The 20,543-nt window shown below is 36.2% G+C and overlaps 1 protein-coding gene across 11 annotated transcripts in view; it reads left to right on the top strand.

Annotated features, from left to right (window-relative positions):
• Nucleotides 1-20,543, top strand: part of MYO9A (myosin IXA) — a 347,057-nt gene that overhangs the window by 280,805 nt on the left and 45,709 nt on the right. For all 11 annotated transcript variants that reach the window (XM_027572325.2, XM_027572329.1, XM_027572328.1 and 8 more), the window contains 3 exons: nt 5,337-5,448; nt 7,760-7,821; nt 20,017-20,209. In XM_027572325.2, the coding sequence (XP_027428126.1) occupies nt 5,337-5,448; nt 7,760-7,821; nt 20,017-20,209 (367 nt within the window). The remainder of the gene's footprint in view (nt 1-5,336; nt 5,449-7,759; nt 7,822-20,016; nt 20,210-20,543) is intronic.

Here is a 20,543-nt window from a genome sequence, read left to right as displayed (position 1 = left end):
AATCACTCTGTGTCTCCGGTAGACAGAAGAATCTTTAAGAAGTCCTGCTTAAGGTTCTTGTCCCCTGGTTATTCAACCAAACACTAATCTAGGCACTGCAGTTGGAATTAAGATAGCTAATCACCTCACTGTTTTTAACATAAAAAGTTTATCCTGGATTGTATAGATGAGCCCAATATAATCAGAAGAGGAAGTCAGAAGAGTCAGAGAGATGTAGTTGAAGAAAGATGCAAGAAGACATAGGTAGAAAGAGAAGTCAGAGAAAATGGAAGCATGAGAAGGATGCAGTCCGCTGTTGGTAGCTTTGAAGATGGAGAAAGGGGAACCGTTAGTCATGGAATGTGAATGGCCTATTAGAAACTGAGAACAGCAACAGCCAGCTAACAGCCAGCAAGGAAACAGGACTTCCATCCTACAACTGCATGGAGCTGAATTTTGTCAACAATATGAACGAAAGTGTATTCTCCAGAGCTTCCTGAAAGGCACATAGCCCTGACAATACCTGGTTTTAGCCTGGTGAGAGTCGTGTCTGACTTCTAGCCTACAAAACTGGGAGGTTATGAATGGGTGTCTTAAACTGCCAAGTTTATGGTAAATTGTTACAACAGCAATAGAAAACTCATATAATAGTTGTGCCTAGAAATCTGTCTAATATTCCTTTCTGTACCATTAGGTTGTTTGTCTTCTGTTATAAACAATAATGGCATGAGGGATAACTCGTGTGTGTGAGAGAACGGACGGGGATTCCTGGTCACAGATAATACAGGGTCCTGCCTTTATCACCTGACGGAGTAATCGCATTTCTCAGTTTCAGCTACAAAAGTGGGTTGTTAAATTTTTAGATTTGCCAGTTCGGTAGGTAAGGAGTATTCTGTCTCCCTGTAGTTTCGGTTTGCTTTTCTCCTATTATTGGTGAGTTTGAGTGTCTTCTTAGGCTTCAGTACCATTTAGATTTTTTTTTTTCCTGTAGCATGTATATTTATGTTCATTGCTTGTTTTTTTGTTGGGGTTTGGTCTTCTTTCTCAATTTCTGGGAACTTCATATATGAGGGAGATTACTTTTTGTCTGTGACATGAGTGTAAGTATGTTTCCCCAGTTTGTCTCTCGGTGCTGCCTTTTAATATTATTTGCTATGTAGAAACTTTTTACTTTTATGAAATTAGACTTACCAATCTTTTCTTTCATAGCTTCTGAATTTTAAGTCACAGACTTCCCCCCCCACCACCTAAAGGTTATAAAGAAATTTTCAGTTTTTTTACTTCTAATACTTTAATGGCCACATTTTTTACATTTAAATTCTGGTCTTTATGGAGTTATCCTAGTGTAGTGTATGAATTACAAATCTAATTTTACCTCTTACCAAACCCATCATCATTTATTTTGAAGTCCAGCTGTACCTATCTACTTTGAGATATCACCCTTTTTGCATTCTGATTTCCCCTTTATCTTGGATCTTTTTGTCCTGTTCCATTAATTGATCTGAGTATTCATGAGTCCGTTCCACACTACTTTAACTGTTGAGCTTTTATTATCTGGCTAAGTCCTCCCTAGTTTTCTTTTTCTTTTTTTAAATATTGATTTTATTTATTTGAGAGAGAGAGCGCGCACACACACACATTCTCTCTCTCTTCCCCCCCCCCCCCCCCCCCGCCCTTCTCTCTCTCGCTGAGCCAGGGAGTCTCATGCAGGGCTCCATCCCAGGAACCCGAGACCATGACTTGAGCCAAAGGCAGATGCTTAACTGACTGAGCCACCCAGGCGTACCCCCAATTTTCTTTTTCAGATCTTTTCTAGCTATCTTTGTTTTTCCATATTAGCTTTGAATTCAGTCATCTGTTTGAGGGGAAGAAATCTAGTAGTACTTTTACTTGGATTACCTTGTATTTATAAATTAACATACAGAGAACTGACATCTTTATGATTTTTTATCTTTTTATCTGTGCAAGTCCATTTTTGTGTCCATTAAGTGGGTTTTGAAGCTTTTCATATATAGTTTTTAATTATTTCATGCTATATTTATTACTGGGTGTTTTATCTCAGCAGAGATAATCATTGTAGTTAACAGTATGGTCTTTATCCTTCTATGCTTTTTCTGTACTTATATAAACTCTTTAATCTAGTAGTTTTCAAAGTGCTATGCAGGAGTTTCTGGGCTACTTTCAGGGATTTCGCAAAATTAAAGCTATTTTCATAATAATAATGGCATTATTTTCCTTTTTCACTGAGTTGAACAAAAGGAATCATGAGCGAACGGCTGACAACTTAGCACAAATCAAGGCAGTTTCTCCAGATGGGAATGGGAAGTATGCTATAGCTGCATATGATGGTTGTCTCAAAAAAAAAAAAAGCACTTGTATAATGGAACTGTAAACTGATCTTGTTTTAAAAAACTTCTGAAGTTTTAAAAAACTGTGACAATTCATGTGACCTAAAATTCACCATTTCAACCATTTAAAGTATATACTTTAGTGGGTTTTAGTATATTGACTATATTGGGCAACTACCACCACTATATAATTCTAGAACATTTTCATTACCTGCAAAAGAAAGTCCCTACTCATTAAGCAGTCATTCCCATTCTCTCTTCCTCCAGTCCTGACAACTACCAATCACCTTCTGTCTCAGTGGATTTTGTTTTTGTGGACATTTCATATTGGTAAAAAAAAAATCATAAAATATTGGCCTTTTTTATGTGTCTTCTTTCACTTAGCATACTGTTCTCAGGATTCATTCATGTTGTGGCATGTGTAGTATTTCATCCCTTTTTATAACCAAATAATATTCCACTGTATAGATACACTTCATTTTATTTACCCATTGGTCAGTTTATGGACTTTGGGGTTTTTCCACTTTTTGACTCTTAGGAGTAATGCTGCTGTGAACATTTGTGTACAAGTTTTTGTATCAACATGTGTTTCTAGCAACTTTTTTCATAGAACATCACTTTTACTTTATTGACAAGGCTATTCTCATTTGGACTTGGGTACTTGGCAGACATTTTTTGAAAATGAATTAAGTGACTCTGTCACTTTAAGGAAAACACCTAACAATATTTGTTAATATTTGTAAAGTTTAAGCTTTCAAACAAAAATTAGAATTGTAGAAAACTTCTGAGTGTGACAACTTTCCTGTAAAGAATTTTCTGATGAGATTGGTGGTAATATGAAGGAATGTGACCTTTTGATAGAGTATAATGAAATGTGTCAACATTTAGAAGAGTTGCATAACTCAGTGAACCAGTATTTTCCAGGTGACCAATGCCTAACACTATAAAACCATGTATAGGTAAAATGTCCATTTGAAGTACAGAATAGACTAGTAGGTTTTTTCAAACAGCTTGAGGCAAATGTACTTCCAATGTAGTATATCCCTTCTGAGTATACAATTCAGTGATTTTTAGTAAATTTATATAGTCATAATCATCATCTCAGTCCACTTTTAGAACATTTACATCATTATAAAAGGATTTTTTGTGCCAGTTTGCAGTCCTTGCCCTTTACTATCTCCAGCTGTAGGCAACTGCTAATGTACTATCTGTTTCTGTAGTTTTACTGTAGAATGGAATCCTATAAATGAAATCATAGAATGTGTAGTCTTCTGCATGTGGCTTCTTAGCATGTTTTTTTGAGGTTTATCCATGTTGTGTGTATCAGTAGTTTGGTCTTTTTTAGTGCTTAAATACTATCCCATTGTGTGGATATACCACATTCTACTTATCCTTTTATCATTTGATGGGGTATTTGGGTCATTTCTGTTTTTTGACAATTATGAATAATGCTGCTATAAACATTCTTGTATAGGTTTTCGTGTAGACATATGTTTTCAGTTAGTTCTCTTAGTTATAAACTTAAAAGTGGTATTTCTGGGTCATATGATAACTCTGTTTAACATTTTCAAAAATTACTTGTTTTCCAAGTGAGTGCACCATTTTACAATTCCAACTGCAATATCTGAGAGGTCTAGTCTCTTCACATCCTTACCAATGGAAGTTGTTTCCTTTTTAATTATAGCCATTCTATTGGGCACGCAGTGGTATCTCATCATGCGTTTCCCAGATGACTAATACTTTTAAGCATCTTTTTCTGTGTCTTTTGGCCATTTGTACTTCTTTGATAAACTGTTAACTATTTTGTCCATTTTTTTTAAAGTATTTATTTGAGAGAGAGAGAGAGCACAAGCAGGGGGAGGGGCAGAGGGAGAAGCAGACTCCCTGCTGAGCAGGGAGCCCAACGGTGGACTTAGTCCCAGGACCCTGAGATCATGACCTGAGCTGAAGGCAGCCACTTAACCTACTGAGCCACCCGGGCGTCTCTTTTACCCATTTTTAATTCAAGTTATCTTCTCGTTACTGAGTTGTAACAGTTCTTCATATATTCTAGGTAGAAGTCCTTTATTACAGAAACAATTTGCATAGATTTTCTCTGAGTCTGTGGCTTATCTTTATTTTTTTAATGCTACTTCAAAGTAAAAGTTGTACATTTTAATGAAGCCCAGAACAATGGATTTTATGAAGAGTTCCTTGGTGTGGTTTTAGATTCCATATCTCAGTTAACTTTTAAGTTACCATTTGTAGAATTTTGATGTTATATTATTATCCAAAAGGACAATTAAATTGTCCCATTTTCCAATTTTATGTCTGTATGAAGGTGGATTTTCTTCATGTATTTCAAACTAAACTTGGTGCCAACAGATTGAATGCAGAAATGGATACCAGAAATGCAGATAATGGATCTAGTTTTCTTTCATTAAGCCAGACATAAAAGAGATTTACAAAAATGTAAAACAATACCCCTTTTGTCACCACTTTGGTTTAAATATATAGTTGTTTTTCATGAAAATGTTACTTAGGTTAGCATGTACTATGTTTAATGTTAATGTTAAGTGAATTGGAAAAATACTTAAAATTTCTTTCAGTTTTAATTTCTAATACAGTATATATCAATAGGTATGACTCATATAAACTGAAGTTCTTTGAGACCAGTAATAATTTTCAAAAATGTAAAAGGCTCTTGAGGCTAAAATAAAATTTGAGGACCATTTCTTTTATTATTTTACATGCTGATTCAGAGCCACATAAGACAGTTCTCTTATGTTTATAGCATTGCTTTCTAATTTTCATACAAGTTGGTCTTGTTTCCCTACCAGATTGTTAGCTTTTTGAAAGCAGGGACCAAATGTATTGCTTTTATTTATTTTCTCAGAAGATCGTGTTTATTCCTGGAATAAGTGTCCATTGAAGACTTAACAGGGGATTGAAGGATTCCCCACTGGCTGACCGTGTTAGGGCAACATTTACTATGTTGGCTTTAACATATAGCTATATTTTTTCATTCAGGTGGAAGAGCACAATGGTCACATCTTTAAAGCTACCCAGTATAGCATCCCTACATACTGTGAGTACTGTTCTTCTTTGATATGGATAATGGACCGAGCCTCTGTTTGCAAATGTAAGTATGAGTGATTTTTTTTTTTTTTAAGGAATTCATTGCAGCAATTGCAGACATTTCACCATGAATCTTCTTTTTGCTATAAAACCTTGTCACATCTGGCAGAACTCATGTACTTTGTGAGATCCCTGTATATCCATTCTTTGAAGCACAAAATAAAGTCCAGAGACCTGAACTGACTTCCCAGGTTCCCAGGGGTCCCACTTTAAGCTGTGGCTAAGAAGGGTCCTGTCCCTGCTCTCTGGACTTACGGCCAAGCAACTCTTCTAGAAGCTTTTTATCCACATCTAGTAACCTGAGGACTCAGTCTGAACTTCTCTGAAGCCAGAGGAAGAGCTGCTCTGAGGGAAGACACCTACCCTCTCACCATACCGTTACTGTATTTATTAGCCAGTATGAGTGATCTTTGAGGAGTTTTTTTAACCACTTAACATTTCTGTTTTCTAAGTTTACTCATATCTTTTTTAACATAAAGGGGTAATTTACATTTCCTGATTCTTTAGCCTCCTCTTGCTATGCTCTTTCACCTACTCTCTAGCCAAACTAGATATTTTGGTGTTGTTTGCTCATTGTACTTGCAGCTTACTTTATCTGAAATGCTCTTCTCCCAGATATTAGTTTGACTATTTCAGTTAATCTATGTCTCCATCCAAATGTTACCTCTTAGAGAACTCTTTCCTTACTGTCATATCTAAAATGCCACTTGGTCCCCTAATTCTTTGTCCCCTTACCCAGCTTTATAGTCTTCATAGCACTTATCACTACACAAAATTATATTAAGTATTTGTTTTCTTGTTTTCAGTCTGTCCACTAGAATGTATGCTCTGTAAGGTCAGGAAACTTAATTGTTTCTTCTGTATCACCAGTACCTAGAACAGTTCTGGTATTACAAGTTTTGATAAGTTTTTGTTGGGTAGATGGATGGATGAATTAATGAAAAAATTATTAGATTATAACCTAATTATAACCTAATTATAAAAAAGATACTTTTTTCTACTCTAATCTTTTCATTAGAATATATAAGCCCTAGAATGTGAGTTGAAACTTTTTTTTAGGTCACCTTCATTCTGGCTTACAGAGGACCTTTAGCTTCCACTTCTGTCATGCCATACATCTACTCTGGTGCTTTCAGTAATTCTGTGAGGTTTTGCTTACTAGTGGGCCAGAATTGAATGAATGAAATATTAGGAAGGGTTTGTCCAGTAGGACAAGGATGAAAGTCATGTTTGCCATAGTGAAATCACCACTATTGCTAGATATGTTCACTTGTTCGTTCAACAGTGGTTTCTTTTTTGTTTTATTATTAGTAGTCTAAAAAATTATAGTGAGAACAAAATGGGAAGTGGTTTGCCATTAACTTGACTGTTGAATGTTTGAATCTTGTAGGTTTGGCATAATTTTCTCTGTGTTTTGAAACTGAAAATGTAAAAAAATCTGCTTTTTTTATGACTTGGGTGAGCTTGGTTTGATTTCTTAATAGAATTAAGTAACTTTCTTTGTGATTATACTGGTGATTTCATCAGCAGAATGATATGGCCTCCCTTTCAGCTTTGAAAACCCCACAAGTTATACTTTAGAAGTTCAAGAAGGATATTTAGGTGTTGATATCCAGGAGCTAGAGCTGGTGTAGCAAAATGACTTAGTTCAAATACATTTCAGTATTCTCTCACTGCTTCTTCCCACCTATCAACTGCCTAGCCACCCTGTTCTCTGTTGCTCCAAGGAATAATTTCTCTTCTGAACATTTTCTTTATCTTGTCTTCCCAGTCACAACTGATATTGTTTATGTTCTGGTTCCTCAGAGCTCTATTCTGGACTTTCTAAGATAATAAGGCTTTTCTTCTATCTTAATGTGCTATGTACTTTGTTTTCATTTTAGTAAGGGTCTTTGGCAGTAATGTCTTTCTTACCCATTGGAATGATTCTTAATTGGTATTTCTGGCACTTTAATAGATTGTAGAGCAGGCATATTAGGGGAGCATAAAGACTAATTTGTGAATCAAGTCAGAAAGAAAGTATTCTGTAGGAATATAGTGGGAGCAGGGGGAGAAGCAGGCAGTCTTGAAAGATTCAAAGCTTTTTCATAGACAGTTGTTAGAAATTTTAGGCATGTTTTTCAACTTCATTGTTCTAAATAGAATGGGCTAAATCCTTTTATATTGTAATACCATACCAAGTATGTATATGATATTACAGCAGTATCAGATTTAAAGAAAAAATTTATGTCCAAAATAAAGTTGTAAACTTTTTTAAATTCTTGTCATTGATGTACAGACTTCTAAAAGTGCTGCATTCCTATCCTGTTTTTCAGTATGCAAATATGCTTGCCATAAGAAATGCTGTCTGAAAACCACAGCCAAGTGCTCTAAAAAGGTAAGAAATTATCACCTGTGAGTAGTAAATAACAGATCTGTTGATCTTTTCTGCCTTGTGAAAGAAATCAAGTCCTCTTTGATGGTTTTATAGAGCAGTGGTTTTTAAACTTTTTGACCACAAATCACAGAAATATATTTTATGTCATGATCTAGCATATATATATATATATATATATATATATATATATATATATACACACATACATATATATATATATATCAGGATATATTTGTATAATTGAATTGATTTTCCTGGAACTATATTTACCTTTACTACTTGGGAGAGCTACTAAACTGGTTTCACTGCTGACAGTTTATTAAAACACTGCTTTTAAAGATTTCCTACCTCATTAAATACTCATAAGCCTTCCTAGGAATTGTCTTGAAAGTGGTAGGCTATAACTATAAAGATTTTAACATTACAGCAAAATCCACCAGCTCATTGGTGTTTTTACATATTTCTACTTGGATACACAGACAGAGATCTAAAAGACACTAAACATGTACTCTGATACTTCATCTTCAAGGAAGCAATGAGTTTTGAAAGATTGCAGGCTTTTATTGATATATAATCGTATTTTTTTTTTACTTATTAGTCATATACTGACAGTCATGACAATACTGTGCAAATCTGAACTGTACTATAAATGTGTGTGTGTGTGTGTGTGTGTGTGTTGTTTACAGTCCATGTACAGAATTTGCATCTGTACATGGACATGTGCTTCCAACTAAGATGGAATAGCTTGTGGCAGACTACTATCCATGCTAAGAACATTGGAAGAAAATGTTACTACACATCAGAGAGCTGCCCAGGCAGATTGGACTTTTGGGGTATAGATCCAAGAGAGAAGATAATTGCAGAGTGATGAATCTGTGTCTGTGGGTTGTTTTTCTACTATTGGGAGTTTGTCAATTTTTGTTGTAGGACAAGAAACCAAGGTTCTGGGTAGAGGGCCACATTCAAAACTTAGAGAAGTCAGCAAAACTTTTAGGAATCGCATAGAGCTATGGAGACGAAAGTTGGAGTTTCGGATTGCCAGGACTTGAGGGACCATGATCCAGACATAACCCTGAAATTTAGAGGTTTTTCCCTCAAGGCATTTTTTGAGTTCTTAAGCTACATGGGGTAAAAGGCTAAGAAGCTAAACAGGAAAAAAAGATTAGATTTTTCTGTAGTTTCACATTGCTAAGGAAAGAAAAATTGGAGTTGGAAATACAGAAATAAACATGAGAAACATACAGGAAAGAATGAAAGGTTCTTAAATGTAAACAAAGACAAGATGAGAGAAACAAACAAATTAGGTCAGTAAAGAAAATACATAGATTGGTAGGTATAAGTCCAAATATATTGGTGATTACTTTGAATGTTAATAGGCAAGATACTTCCAATTAAAAGACTAGGTTAAAACCAACTGAAAATTCTCAAATGATATGCTGTTAACAAGCAACATACTTAAATATAAAGATACAGAAAGGTTAAAAGCAAAAGGATAGATAGAGCATGCAAAGACTAACCAGTAGAAAGATGGTGTAGCTATACTAATATCAAGGTGTAGTTTAAGGCAGAGAAACATTACTTCTGATAAAGGTGTTTCATAATGATAAAATGGTCAACCTGTCAGGGAGATATGAAAATTCCAACTTGTCTTAATATTATTGCTTCAATACCTGACGGACAAAAATTTAGTAAGGATATAAATGATATGAAAAACAGGATGAAAAAATTTGAACTAGTTGATGTGTATTGAACCCTGCATCTTACAACTGCCTGAATCAGTCTTTTCAAGTACACGGAACATTTGAGAAAATTGATCATATGTTGGGTCAAAAAGGAAGTCTCTACAAATTTGAGAGGATTGAAAATAATTGAGAGTACAATTTTTGACCAGAGTGGAATTAAGCTCTAAATCAACATAAAGATAACTAGACAATCCTCAAGTACTTGGAAATTTAAGGTTGGTTCTGGGGGAACCAGGAAGGTGGAGCCCTCACATTTAAAGAGATAGAATAACAAACAGTCCTGCTGAGATAAAGCATAGAAGCAGCAGTTTTTGAAAAATGCCTGGGATATATGGGAAGGAGATTTATTTCCTAATCTCAGAACATATGCTGGAGAGGCAGGGATCTTTGGGGGACTTCTTCAAGAACAGAAGAGTAGGTGGGTATCATTTTCTTCCCTGCCTCCAGCCTAGATACACAGACATCTCCGAGAACTAGGGTGCTGCAACAGCACTCTCCTCCTAGCTTGCTGTTGGTGCACCTGCCCCCATGTTCTCCTGTGGAAATGCCCCCTCCAATACACTGTTGGCCAGAGCCCATCCAAAGTGGTACCATGAGACTGGTAGTGTGCAAGTGGCCCTGACAGGAGCCAGCACCACTCCAAAGCGTTTCCTGCTCCGGAGAGAGTGAAACATAACCAGACACACCAGTACAGTTGCAGCCCCAACAGTGGGCTGGAGGCAGATATCATGTCCAACTGCAGGCCTTGCCCACCAGCAAAAGCTTCTCAGGGGACAACACAGGGAAAGTGCCCTGTACTTCAGTGCTACCGCATCTCTGGCAAACTCCTGGTCTGTTTCAACCTAAGTCCATGGTGGTCTCAGACTGGCCCACTAACAACACAGGGACCAACCCTGCCCACAACAGGCAGAGCGAGCCATTGTAGATGACTGGACTGAAGACTCAGTCACAATAGCAGGGTGCATAAAACACACATAAGGAGACAGGTTGTGGTGAACAGGGGACATTGCATTGTAGGCCATTATAAGACCTCTCTTTCATTCTTTTTTTTAAAGATTTTATTTATTTATTTGACACAGAGAGACACAGCGAGAGAGGGAACACGAGCAGGGGGAGTGGGAGAGGGAGAAGGCTTCCCTCTGAGGAGGGAGCCTGATGTGGGGCTTGATCCCAGGACCTGGGATCATGACCTGAGCTGAAGGCAGACACTTAATGACTGAGCCACCCAGGTGCCCCAAGACCTCTTTTTCATAAAGCCACCACGTTAAGGAGCAGGAGATGTAGCTGACTTTCCTAACACATAGAAACAGACACAGAGAGTTAGACAAACTGAGGAGACAGACTTTCATATGTCCCAAATGAAAGAACAGGACAAAATCCCAGCAAGAGAACTAAATGAAACAGAGGTAAGTAATATGCCTGATAGGGAATTTAAAGTAATGGTCATAAAGATACTCACTGGACTTGAGATAAGAGTAGAGGACCTCAGTAAGATCCTCAAAAGAAAACATGCAAAAGGACCAATCAGAAATTAAGGACCTAATAACTGAAATTAAAATACATTAGTTGGAATAAATAGGAGACTAGAGGAAGCAGAAGAACAGGTCAGCAGCCTGGAGGACAGAGTAATGGAAAGCTAACTGAACAGGGGAGAGAAAAAAAAATAGTAAATGAAAATAGACTAAGGGAACTCGGAACACCATCATGCATAATGACATTCACACAGTAGGGACTCCAGAAGGAGAAGAGAGAGAAAAGGGGGCAGAAAATCTATTTGAAGAAATAACAGTTGAAAACTTCCCTAATACGGAGAAGGAAACAAATCCAGATCCAGGAAGAACAGAGGGGCCCCAACAAAATCAACCCTAGGAGGTACACACGAAGGCAGATAGTAACTAAAATGGCCAAAACTATTGATAAAGAGATAATTTTAAAAGCAGCAAGAGGAAACAGATACATACAAGAGAACCCCTTTAAGGCCAACAGCTGATTTTTCAGTAGAAACTTTGAAGGCCAGAATTGAGTGGCATGACATATTGAAAAATGCTGAAAGAAAAAACCTGCAACCAAGAATACTCTATCCAGCAAGGCTATGAGTCAGAATAGAAGGAGAGATAAAGAGTTTCCCAGACAAACAAGTTAAAGGAATTCATCACCACTACACTAGTCCTACAAAAATGTTAAAGGGGACTGACTGGAAAGGAAAGACTGACCATAAGTAGGAGTAGTAAGAAAAATAGGAAGCATAAAGCAGTAAAGATAAGTGTCCCTATAAAAATCAGCCAAGGGACTAACAAAAGATGTAAAATGTGACACTATATACCTGAAACATGGGGAGTGGTGAGGAGTAAAGAATGGGGTCAAATTTCAGTGACCACCAACTTAATATAGAGTGCTAAATGCATAAGATGTTATATATAAACCTAATGGTAACCACAAATTACAAACCGGTAATGGATATACAAAAAGTAAAGAAAAAGGAATACAAGCATATCACTAAAGAAAGCTAGCAAACCGTGAGAGAAGAGAGTAAGAGAAGAAAGGAACAGAAAAGAACTATAAAAGCAACCATAAAACAATTAACAAAATGACAGTAAATACATACCTATCAGTATTTACTTAGAATGCAAATGGACTAAATGCTCCAATCAAAAAACTTGGTGTGATGGAATGAATTAAAAAAAAAGACAAAACCAAGTCCCATGTGTATGCTTCCTACAGCAGACTCATTTCCAACTTAAAGATACTTGCAGATTGAAAGTGAAAGGATAGAAAAGCATTTATCATGCAAATGGAAGTGAAAAGAAAGCCAGGGTAGAGCAATACTTATATTGGACAAAATGGACTTTAAAACAGACTGTTAGGGGCATCTGGCTTGCTCATTTGGAGAAGCATGCAACTCTTGATCTCGGGTCATGAATTTGAACCCCATGTTGGGTATAAAGAGTACAAAAAAAATAAGTAAAAACGTTTTAAAAAATTAAAAAAAAAAAAGACTGTTGAGAGACAAAGAAAAACACTATATAATCAAAGGGAATAATCCGACAAGAAGATATAACAATTATAAATATTTATGCACCCAACATGGAAGCACCCAAAATATATAAAGCAGCTGGTAACAAACAAAGTAATCAATAGTAATACAATAATAGAAAGGGACTTGATACCCCATTACATTAATGGATAGATCATACAGACAGAAAATCAACAAGGAAACAGTGACTTTGAATGACACATTGGACCAGATGGATCTAAAAGATATATTCAGAATATTCCATTCCTAAAACAGCAGAATACATACTGCTTTCAAGTACACATGGAACATTCTACAGAATAGATCACATATTAGACCACAAATTAGTCTCAACAAATTCAAAAAGATTGAAGTTCTACTGTGTATCTTTTCTGAACACAGCAAGATGAAACTAGCAATCAACAACAAGAAAAAATCTGGAAAGAACACAAATACATGGAGGTTAAATAACATTCTACTAAACGATGAATGGGTCAACATTTCTTCTTGATGAAGAAATCAGAGGGGAAATTTAAAAAAATACATGGAGATAAATGAAGATGAAAACTAAACAGTCCAAAATCTTTAGTATGCAGCAAAACCTGTTCTGAGAAAGAAGTTTAGAGCAGTACAGGCCTACTTCAAGAAGCAAGAAACATGTCAAATAAACAACCTATCCTTATACCTCAAAGAACTAAAAAAGAACAACAAATAAAACCTAAAGCTAGTAGAAAGAAAGATAGACCAGAAATAAATGAAATAGAAACTAAAAAAAAAAAAAAAACCCAATAAAACAGTTCAATGAAACCAGTATCTGGTTCCTGGAAAAGATCAACAAAATTGATAAACCTTTAGCCAAACTCATAAAAAAAATAAAAAAGGACTCAAATAAAATCAGAAATAAAAGAGTAGAAATAACCACTAACACCACAGAAATATAAAGGATTATAAGAGAACATTGTGACAAAACGTATGCCAACAAATTGGGCAACCTAGAGAAATGGATAAATCCTAGAAATATATAGCCTTCCAAAACTGAATCGGGAAGAAATAGAAAATTTGAAAAGACCAGTTACCAGCAACAAAATTGAATCAGTAATTCAAAACAAAACAAAAAAACTTCCAACAAAATAATCCAGGACCAGGCAGCTTCACAGGTGAAATATACCAAACATCTAAAGAATAATTAATACCTATTCTTCCAAACTATTCTAAACAAGAAGAAGGAAAGCTTTCATATTCATTCTGTGAGGCCAGCATTATCCTGATACCAAAACCAGATAAAGACAGTACAGAAAAAGAGAACTACAGGCTAATATCTCTGATAAATATAGATGCAAACATCCTCAACAAAATATTAGCAAAGTGAATTCAGCAATGCATTAAAAAAATCATTCACCATGATCAAGTGGGACTTATTCCTGGGATACAAGGGTGGTTCAGTATTTGCAAATCAATATGTTGTATCACATCAGCAAGAGAAAGTATAAAAACCATATGATCATTGCAATAGTCCAGAAAAAAATTTGACAAAGTATTCCATCCATTCATGATAAAAACACTTCAGTAAAGTAGGTTTGGGGGGGTGTACATACCTCAACATAATAAAGGCCATATATGAAAACCCCACAGCTAACCTCATACACAGTGGGGAAAAATTGAGAGCTTTTCCCCTAAGGTCAGGAACAAGACAAGAATGTCCACTTTTGCTGCTTTTATTCAACATGGTATTGGAAGTCCTAGCCATAGCAATCAGACAAAAACAGAAATGAAAGGCATTTTTCCAAAGAAGACATGCAGATGGCCATCAGATATAGGAAAAGATGTTCAACATTACTCACTATTAGGGAAATTAGGTAGATGAAAAGCACAGTGAGATATCACCTCATTCCTGTCAGAATGGCTAAAACTGAAAAACGCAAGAAATAACAAGTGTTGGCGAGAATATGGATAAGAAGAAACCCTTGTGCAGTGTTGGTGGGAATGCAAACTTGGTGCAGCCACTGTGGAAAACAGTATGGAGGTTCCTCAAAAAGCTAAAAATAAAATTACCACATGATCCTGTAATTGCCCTACTTTGTATTTACCCAATGAATATGAAAACATTAATTCAAAAAGATATATGCACCCCTTTGTTTATTGCATTATTTTCAATAGCCAGATTATGGAAGTGACCCAAGCACTTGTCCATCGATAGGTGTACGGATAAAGAATATGTGGTATATATCCACAATGGAATATTACTCGGCCATAAAAATGAAATCTTGCCATTTGCAACAACATGGATGGGTCTAGAAGGTATAATGCTAACTCTGAAGTAAGAAAAAGACAAGTACCATATGATCTTACTCTTATGTGGAATTTCAGAAATAAAACAAAGAAAAAAATAGACAAACCAAAAAAACAGACTCTTAAATATACAGAACAAACTGATGGCTACCGGAAGGGAGATTGATTGGGGTATGGGAGAGATGGGTGAAGAGGTTTAAGTGTACACCTACCATGATGAGCATTGAGTACTGTATAGAATCGTTGAATCACTATATTGTACACCTAAAAGTAATACAGCAGTGTATGTTAACTATACTATAATTAAGATTAATAAAAATTTTCTCCCTGAAAAAAATAAACATCAAGTGATATAATTCACATTGAACAAATAAAATAATATGATTATCTTAAAGAGGAAAAACATTAGATAAAATTCAAAACTCACTCATTATTCAAACAAACCAACAAAGAATAATCTACCACAGAGTGGGAGAATGCATTTGCAATTTGTACATCCATCTTGGATCTACAGTATGTAAAAAGCATCTAAAAATCATTAAGAAAGATGGTCAGCTCTATAGAAAAATGAGCACATGGCTTAAGCACTTGACAAAAGACCAATAAACATGAAAAGGTGTCCACCTTCACTAATCATCAGGGAAATACAAATTGAAACCATAGTGAGATATATACCCACTTGAATGGCTAAAATGAAAAACATCCTAACAAGGTTGTAGAGCAGCTTGGACTTTAATACATTACTGGTAGGAGTATAAGTTGACATAAGTTATCTTGAAGTTATTTGGCAGTTCTTATCAAATCTGAGCATAAGCATTTCTAATGACTCAGCAGTACCACTCCAAGATACTCCAAGATCCAGCAAATACATAGATGTTTGTGCCAAAAGACAAATAAAAGAACATTCATATCAGCACTGAGATATCCCCAAACTAGAAGAAACCTAAATGTCCCCCAGCAGTAGAATGTATAAATAAATTATGGTATACAGTTGACTCTTGAAAAACATTCCCTCCGGGACGCCTGGGTGGCTCAGTCGGTTAAGCGACTGCCTTCGGCTCAGGTCCTGGGGTCCTGGGATCGAGCCCCACATCAGGCTCCCTGCTCGGCGGGAGGCCTGCTTCCCCCTCTCCCGCTCCCACTGCTTGTGTTCCTGCTCTCACTGTGTGTGTGTCTCTTGCTCTGTCAATTAAATAAATAGAATCTTTAAAAAAAAAAAAAAATTCCCCCCACACAGTGGAAAATCTGTGTATAGCTTTTGACTCCCCCATAACTTAATTACTTAAAGCCTACTGTTGTTGATTAACACTTATTTTGTAAGTTATATGTATTATATACTGTATTCTTACAATAAAGTAAGTTAGAGAAAAGAAAATGTTATTAAGAGAATTATAAGTTAAGAAAATACATTTGCAGGGCTTTATTTAGTTTTAAAGCTTTTATTTATTTATTTGAGAGGGAGAGAGTATGAAGTAGGGTGGGGAAGAGCAGAGGGAGAGGGACAAGCAGACTCCTGCTGAGCAGGGAGTCCGATGCGGGGCTCCATCCCTGGACCCTGTGATCATGACTAGAGCCAAAGGCAGACGCTTAACCAGTTGAGCCACCCAGGTGCCCTGTACTGTATTTATTGGGAAAAAAAACCCACATATATATAATTGGACCTGCATGGTTCAACCCTTGTTCAAGGGTCAACTATTTATTTATGGAATACTACATGAGCTTAAACTATTTTTACTCACAGACATGATGTTGAAGCCAGAAACAAAAGCACACATACCGTATTATTTTATTTATAATAAAGTTCAAGAATGGATGAAGGCAACTCATGGTCTACATATTATATGATACTATTAATATAATGTTCAAAAGTAGGTAAAACTAATTTATATTGATAGAAGTACATATGCTGGTTATTTGTGAAAATACATAGTGGCTGGGATGGTTTTGAAGAGAATTTTATACTGCTGGTTGTATTCTGTTTCCTGACTTGGGTCCTGATAACAAGTGTGCATCAACTTTGTCAAAGTCTTATCAAACTGTACATTTATAGTTTGTATAGTATGTATGTCATACTTCAGTGAATTTTTATTTAAAATATATAAAGTAGTTTAGAGGGAAAATAACTATAAAAACTTTTTTTTTAAAGATTATTTATTTATTTATTTGACAGAGAGAGCAAGCAGGCAGAGGGAGAAGGAGAAGCAGGCTCTCTGCTGAGCAGGGAGCCCGATGGGGGGCTCGGTCCCAGGACACTGGGACATGACCTGAGCCGAAGGCAGACACTTAACCAACTGAGCCACCCAGGCGCCCCACGTATATTGTTTTTACAAAGAAGACTCAATTAAATTTTTTTCAGTTGAAAATAGTGAAATTAATTTCTCTTAATTTCAAGAAGTAGAATTTTTTAGCATGTTCGCTTTAAATTAGTTGGTTTCAAATCAAATGATTAAAAATTTTTTTTAGTACCCTCAAGTATTCTGGGTTTTTTTGCTTTCACAGATCTTTATTAACATTCCTAATACTCTGGAGATAGCCATAACATTTAAATAAATAGATTATATATGTGTGTATGTATACATGTTTGTGTCACAGTAATAGCAAGGAGTTGGACTAAAGTTTATTTTAATCATTGCAACGAGCAGTATTTCTTTAACAGTTTATTGAGCATTTGCCATATATCAGATACTGTGCTATGTATGTTCATCTGTTACTTAATCTTATAATAACCCTGTGAGGTAGAAAAGTGATATTTCTATTGCAAATATGAAATTATGTAAATAACCTAATATAGTGACAAGGCAAAATTTTAATTTGCATCCTCTAAATATTTTAAGATTAAGTGTCCTTTCTCTTCTACCTCAGACCTGGAGAAACTTTTCAGAGATATTGCCTTATATTAAGATAACAACATGCTTCACAGTAGACATACGTTAATTCTCTTAAGAATTAAGTGCTGGACTGATATGAGGAATTCTTAATCTCAGGAAACAAACTGAGGGTTGCTGGAGTGGTGGGGGGGTGGGAGGGATGGGGCGGCTGGGTGATAGACATTGGGGAGGGTATGTGCTATGGTGAGCGCTGTGAATTGTGTTAAGACTGATGAATCGCAGACCTGTACCTCTGAAGCAAATAATACATTAGTGTTAAAAAAAAAAAAGATAGTAGGAAGGGAGAAATGAAGGGGGGAATCGGGGAGGGAGATGAACCATGAGAGACTGTGGACTCTGAGAAGCAAACTGAGGGTCCTAGAGGGGAGGGGGGTGGGGGATGGGTTAGCCTGGTGATGGTATTAAAGAGGGCACGTACTGAATGGAGCACTGGGTGTTATACCCAAACAATGAATCATGGAACACTACATCAAAAACTAATGATGTATGGTGATTAACATAACACAATAAAATAAAATTAAAAAAAAATTACATGCTGGAGGGCACCTGGGTGGCTTATTCGGTTAAGCGGCTGCCTTCGGCTCAGGTCATGATCCCAGAGTCCTGGGATCGAGCCCCGAATTGGGCTCCCTGCTCAGCATGGAGTCTGATTGTCCCTCTGCCTCTGCTCCTCCCCCTGCTTGTTCTCGCTCTCTCTCTCAAATAAATAAATAAAATCTTTTGAACAGAAAAGAAGTAAGTTCTAGAATGCAGAGTAGATATAGGTGAAAACGTACGTCTTCCCTACTTAAAATTTTCTGTTGCCTTTTGTTAGCTGTCAGGACAAGACCCAAAGTCTGTGCCTTAGTACCTGAAGCCCTTTGTAATCTCTCTGCCTAGTGTTTTCTCATTTTTAGTTCAGCCATATCAGATTACTTTTAGTTTGTTTTGCCCAACTTTGTTCTGTGTTTTCTGTGCCTAAAAGGTTCTTCCCTTTTCTTCTTAAGTACTATTTGCTTTCCAGCAGTTAGGTTAAGCATCAGGTCTTCTCAAGGTGATTAGTCGTTACCCAGCCCAATCCTTCCCAATCTAGTTGTTTTACTTCCATGGTTCCATATTACCTAATAAATCTGTTGTTAACTGTTTACTTATCGCCACACATTTAACACTACTAGTCTTAGCACTAGTCTTAGGGTAGATACTCTTACTTGATTTTGTTTTCCTGTTACCTAGCACATAAATGACAAATGTATTAACATAAGACTGGAAGGGGAAATTAGGATCAATTCAAGCAATATCTTGAATGTTAGACTCAAGAATGTACCTTATTTTGATATATACTAGTTAATCACCGAAGGTTTTTTAGGATACTAAAGTAGATTATATACACTATGCAGTATATTAAAAGGGGAGAAAATGGATGTGGGGAAATTCACCAAGAAGCTGTTGGAAATAGTCCAAGTGGGCAGTCATAAAGATTTGAAATAGGGTGGTGGCAATAGAATAGAAAAGAAAAAATAGGGTTTGCTGACTGACCACAAGAACTTGGCACTGATGCAGACTGAAGGAGAGAATTCCTGTTGCGTTAGAAAAGGAGAATGATGCAAGAGAAGGAAGAGACAAAAAAGATTTACAAAAAAGTTTTCAGTCTCAGAGGTAATAAACATTTTTTTCTGTGAATTACTTTAAATAATCTTCAGGGTAAGTATTTTGCAGTTGCATAAACTATAGTTAGTTTATGATATCAGATACACTATTGAAGTAAATAAGAAAGGGCTCAAACACGAATCAAGGGCCAATCTGTGTGTGCCTCTGCCTTTAGCTATGATATCATTGTTCAGTTAAACGTCCCTAAAGTTTACGTGAACTTTGAAGCATTCTTAAGCATCAGAAATTACTGACAACTCTAATTCATATCAAATCAGACTTTCTAGTAGTACTTGGTACATGTTTAGCATACAAAGGATATCCCCTTTCTCCCTTGTCCAAATCCCAGCTTTACATGAAGGGCTTTTTAACAGGAAGGGAAACAGTAGCCTGTTGCCACTGCCTTCATTCTCTACCCCATTATATTTTGAGGGGATTCCTAGTGGGAAAGGATTGAAGCTAACATGTGACTTGATATATATTGTCAATGTTAACCATAATTCCCTTTCCCTCCAACTCTTATAACTGTGCTCATGAAACTTCAGGGAAATAAAAAGTAGTTTCTCTTAAATAACTGGTTAAACACATTTAAAGATGTTTGAATGTATTTGGAAACAAAAATTTATCTTCCATTTAGTATGATCCAGAGCTGTCATCTCGACAGTTTGGGGTTGAATTGTCCCGTTTGACCAGTGAAGAACGAACTGTTCCTTTAGTGGTGGAAAAGCTCATAAACTACATTGAAATGCATGGACTGTACACAGAAGGTATTTACCGAAAGTCTGGTTCAACTAATAAAATCAAGGAGCTGCGACAGGGTCTGGATACAGGTAAGATGGTGCTCTCCCAATCAGGACCAAATGGTGTTATGTAAATAGATCATTTCCTGCTTTTAAAGTTTTCGTTATGTGTTAATCTTTTTCTTGCAGCCAGAAGAATGCCATCTTTTCTGTGGTGCTTGTTAATCATTTTGTGGCTTTCTAAAAGTCTTTGTTTTTGTGTGGTCCATTCAGCAAATATATATTGAGTGTATCATTTGTACAAGGCCCTGTTAGGTCCTTGACACAGCTCTCATTTAAAATCTTAACAATTTGGTAAGATCGGGGTATGTGTAATTAACAAAGAAGAAATTTTAGGTTCAAGGAAATTAAATGATGATCTCTT

The sequence above is a fragment of the Zalophus californianus genome, chromosome 6 (assembly GCF_009762305.2).
Source record: "Zalophus californianus isolate mZalCal1 chromosome 6, mZalCal1.pri.v2, whole genome shotgun sequence".
In the NCBI taxonomy this organism is placed as follows: Eukaryota; Metazoa; Chordata; class Mammalia; order Carnivora; family Otariidae; genus Zalophus; species Zalophus californianus.
Note: the sequence above shows the minus strand (reverse complement) of the source record. Positions and strands in the feature narration are given on the sequence as shown.